The sequence below is a fragment of the Gracilinanus agilis genome, chromosome 2 (assembly GCF_016433145.1).
Source record: "Gracilinanus agilis isolate LMUSP501 chromosome 2, AgileGrace, whole genome shotgun sequence".
Classification (NCBI taxonomy): domain Eukaryota; kingdom Metazoa; phylum Chordata; class Mammalia; order Didelphimorphia; family Didelphidae; genus Gracilinanus; species Gracilinanus agilis.
The window spans coordinates 352,890,473-352,895,244 of NC_058131.1; the positions used below are offsets into that span (position 1 = coordinate 352,890,473).

A 4,772-nucleotide genomic window follows, 5' to 3' on the forward strand; every position below is an offset into this window, starting at 1 on the left:
ATGTACCTGTTCTACTACAACCTCACCAGCATTGAATTATGTGGCAAATGCAAATATTTAAGTCCTGCTGGGAAGAGTGAGGTATTGAGCCTTCCGAGTTGTTTGCCATTTCCCATAGGTGGATAGCTCTCACAACTGCTACCACCCACCTGAGACCCCATAGCAACCATGGAATCTAAATAGGAGCACTTAGTCCTGGACTAACCTTTCCAGGGCTTCATTTAGCCATGACTTGGGTTCAGAGGTAGGATGGGTGTTTTAATAGAAAGGACACTTGATTTTGGTTTAGGAGAGTCTGAGTTTGAGGCTTACCTCTTGATACTAGCTATATAATTATGGGCAACTTTTAAATCATTCTTTTAGATCTGGAAGGGACCTTATAAGCATTTACTTCAATCCTTTCTTATTAACATGTGAAGGAGCTAAGGCCCAAAGGTCATTTTGTTGTTACTCACTTGTTTTTCAGTTGTGTCTGACTCTTCATGACCCTTTTGGGTTTTTCTTGGCAAAGATACTGGAGTGGTTTGCCATTCATTTTTGGCAAACCACTCCAGTATCTTTGCCAGGAAATCTGCTTAAATGCTTGTTGATTGATCATACAGCCATAAATATCAGTCATTTCTGATAAGGTTAGTAGCCACTAGAAACCCCTCTTTGGGCAGCTAGAGGTTCAGTGGCTAAAGTGCCAGATCTAGATATAGGAAGTCCTGGGTTTATATCTGACCTCTGACACTTTTTAGCTGTGTGACCCAGGGCAAGTCACTTAACCCCCATTGCTTAGCCCTTTCCACTTTTCTGCCTTGTGTAATGATTACATTTTAATGGTTTGGCTAAAATATATGAAGATTATAAATAATAGTGGTGTTTGCCAATTCAAAGTATTATTGCTCAAAGTCGAAATGACTTTAAGAGCTTTTATTTACAAAAGAGATGGAAAGAGTGAAAGTAGAGAAATATAAAAGGGTAGAAAAGACATTAGCCTATCTAACTAAATATTGCCCTGGTACTCGACTCAGCAGGATTTGTTGACCTTCAACAAGAATTAAACTCTCTCCAGAAGACAGGAAGGTAAAGCCAGCTATCTACTCACCCAACTTCCCTCCAAGAGGCAGGTCAAGACAATGACTTGAGCTGAAGGTGATTCTTGAGGCCAACTTTCTTCCTTGAGCCCACCTTCTTCTTGAAGCTGACTTTCCTCTTGAAGTTCAACTCCTTCTTGAAGCTGACTTCCTTCCTGGAGTCGACTTCCTTCCCTAGCCCCAGAAATTTAGGGCCTTTTATGGTGGGTCTTGTCTCTTCCCCCTTTCACAAGGGCCAATCACAGCTTCCAAATTATCTAGCACTGCTCAGGGGGCAGTGTCTGTGGGATCTACTACTCATCAAAAGGGTTCACAGATTCCCAACTGTTTGAGTTTCTGAGGGTGTGAATTCTCTAAGTGGTTTTCAAGCTCCTCCACCTAGTTCAAGCTTTTGTTGATTCAATCAAAAGGTGGACAAAGGAGAGTTAATCTTGTCTTCACAATTTAATGAGGTACTAAGTAGGGGTACTTGAGTTATTGTTAACCAAAGTGTTAGCTCCAACTGGATAAAGAGAATAAAGGATTCCCTTTCACAAGTGTAAACTCAAGAGAACAAAGAATTCCCTTTTACACTTGGAACCAATGCTTAATATTGATTCTAAGAGAGAAAGTAAAGTGTTTTTTTTTAATGACTTACCCAAGTTCACACAGCTAGTAAGCATCTGGGGCCAGTTTGAAATCAAGTCTTCTTGTGACTCCAGGCCCAGCACTCTATCCACTGAGCCATTTAGCTGCCTCCTTGTCTTCATTGTTCATTGTAGGCATATAGCATCAAGTAATTCTGTCCACTCATTAGGAATGATTTATAGAATTGTGCCAGAATTGAACTCTGGGTTACAATTATTATTTTCATTGGACCCTAATCTCAAGAAATCCTAATATGTGTTTTCTCCCTGGTCTTCTATTTTCCTTTCATCTTTTTGAACCTTCTGTCCTGCTCTCTCTGTCTTTTGCACACTCTAGGCCAGAGATAGCAAAACTTTTAGAGAGGGAGTGCCCAAACTGTACCCTCACACCACATGTGAGCCTCCCTACCCCCACTCCCCACCCTACCTCAGACAGGGGAGGGAGGAAGTGCTCCCACTGGGCTGCTGCTTAGAGGGGTGGGTCATGTGAAGAATGTTTTCAGGCATGGTGGAGAGGGGGAGGAGAGAAGTCCCCTCTGGCACATTCTGACAAATGTACCATAGGTTCACCAACATGGCCCCAGACAGTTTTTATACCTGCCTTCTATTGCCCTTATGGAGCTATGGATACAAGACTCTCTAGTCCCCATGCTGACCAACAGATTGTAGGATAATAGCTTTAGTTCTAGAAGGCTCAATCTTAGTGGTCATCTAGTTCAATGAACTCATTTTACAGATGATAAAACTGAGGCCAAGAGAGGTTAACTGATTTTCCCAAGGTCACGCAGACTCAAATACTGGCCACCATCTTGCCCCTGACTCATCACACTGACTCCCTGGATCTGTCCTGTAATGCCTCTGCTCAAACGAGAAGAACCACCTTTTTGCCCTAACCTAGGAGGTTGGGAGTGAAGCAGAGAGTCCTTCCTCATCTTTTCAAAGCTGTTTCTTATTGTTCCTCTTAGTTCCCACCTCTGAAGATACTGCTAAAGCTGGCTGGGTGACTTTCTCTGTTTACACCCATCACATCCGCATTAACCATTGGAAGGGATTCAGACCTTGCTGAAAACATCAGTTTCTAGGGCATAGATTTCCCTCTCAGAACCAATCTAGGGGACTTTGAGGCTTTTCCCTTTACTATTTTCTAAACCTTACACCCATCTCTGACCCTTGACTTGAGGGACCCAATGCTTTTGACCTTCATCAGACCCGAGCCTTCTTGGCACCTTGGATGACCCAGGTCTGAGTCTGTGTGTTCAATCTGTCTCTTAGCCAGCTCCATCTTGGAGGGAAGAGGCCTCCAAAGCATTTTTTGACCTTGTAGGATTCAGGGATCTGCCACCTTTCTGCCATGCAGAATGGCCTGCCCCCTTCCTCTGCTGCAGCTGCTGTAAGTGGATGCCAGACTCTCTCTTGGACTCCTTTTCCTTACCACATGCAAGCTATCTGACGTGCAAGGGAGGCTATTTATTTACAAGGGTAAAAATAATATTGGTTCAAAAATAGAACATGATGGAAAGGTACTTAAAGCATATTGCAGTAGGGAAAACAAAGCAGACATGACCTTGAACCACAGTTTTGTCACTTTCTATCTGTGATGATGGGTAAGTCTATTTCTTTTTCTGTGCCTCAGTTTCCTCTTCAGTAAAATGAGGGGTTTGGACTAAATGATCAGTAAGGGTCCTTCCAGCTCTGACAAGTCTATGAATCATGAATCCAAAAGTGGGTTTAAACATTTTTTACTCAGGCTAAGTGGGTGGTTCTCCTAGAGAAGCATAGATTTAAATCTGGAGGGAGGCCTAATAGTTACTTAGACTGATACCCCCATTTTACAAATGAGATAATTGAGGACCAGAGTGATCATAGGTTCATCATAAGATTTAGGGCTAGATGTGACCTTAGAGGACATCTAGTTTAACCCCCTCATTTTATAGACAGAGAAACTGAGGCTCAGAGAAATCAAGTGACTTATAATATGTCATATAATAAGGAACAGAGTCAGGATTTCAATTCAAGCTCAGTGCTCTTTTTTTTTTTTTTTTTTTTTGATCCTGTAATATCTCTAAGATAGAAGGGCAAGTGCTAGGGAAATGGAGTAAAGTGACTTGTCCAGGGTCACACAGTTAAAACATGTCTGAGGCCAGATTCGAACCCAGGTCCTCCCACATCTAGGCCTGATACTCTGTCCACTGAGCCACCTAACTGCCTTAAGCTCAGAACTCTTTCTACTTTCTTTTTTTAATTTCACACACACACAACAAGTGACAGAACTGAGATTTGAATCCAAGTCTATGGACTTCAAATCTAATGATACTTCTACTGCTCCAGTATTTCCCTCAGATTGTCCTGTTTGAGTAAGTGCCCACCTAGCATCATTTCCATACTGACTTGAAATCCATGTCCTGTATCCATCTATCTTATTGCTTCTCAAACAGAATGCCGACCTTGGCCTTGGAATATCCCAAGCTGACTTGGGCTTTGTTCACTGAGGCCAAGCTCCTTTCCCAGTTTAGAATGACAAACTCCCTGTTACCCAATTAGGAAGTCTGCTGATTGTTGGCAGACTTCTGGCAATCCACCCACATTCCTAGGTAATTATTAAGCAACTGCTTCTTCCTCCTACAATCATAGATTTAGAACTGAAAGAAGCCTTAGAGATCACCAAGTCCCCCCTCCCCCTCTCATTTTACAGATGAAGAACTGAAGCTCAGGGAGGGCAAGTGACTTGGCTGAGGTTCCAGACAGAGTAAGAAGCAGAGCTGAGATTTGAAGCAAGGTCTTTGGACTCCAAATCCAACAAACTTTCTTTCCACTACACCTTGCTGTCCCAGCTCCTCCTAAGGGAATGTGTAGAAAAGCTCAAGTGAAAGATCCTAGAATCATAGAATTTACATTTGGAAGAAACCTTAGAGATCAGTCCTTAGGACACTGGCCCAAGGTCACACGATGAGTAAGTAACAAAACTGAGATTTGAGTCCAAGTCTTTGGGCTCCAAACCCAGCTTCTTCCTTTCTTCCTCCCTCCCTCCCTCCCTCCCTCCCTTCCTTCCTTCCTCCCTCCCTCTCTC

The 4,772-nt window shown here is 42.9% G+C and overlaps 1 protein-coding gene across 1 annotated transcript in view; it reads left to right on the forward strand.

The window, feature by feature from the left end:
• SLC34A1 (solute carrier family 34 member 1) overlaps positions 1 to 4,772 on the forward strand; it is a 66,713-nt gene continuing 61,941 nt past the window's right edge. The window contains exon 1 of the mRNA XM_044659820.1: positions 1 to 81. Coding sequence (XP_044515755.1) covers positions 1 to 81 — 81 coding nt within the window. The remainder of the gene's footprint in view (positions 82 to 4,772) is intronic.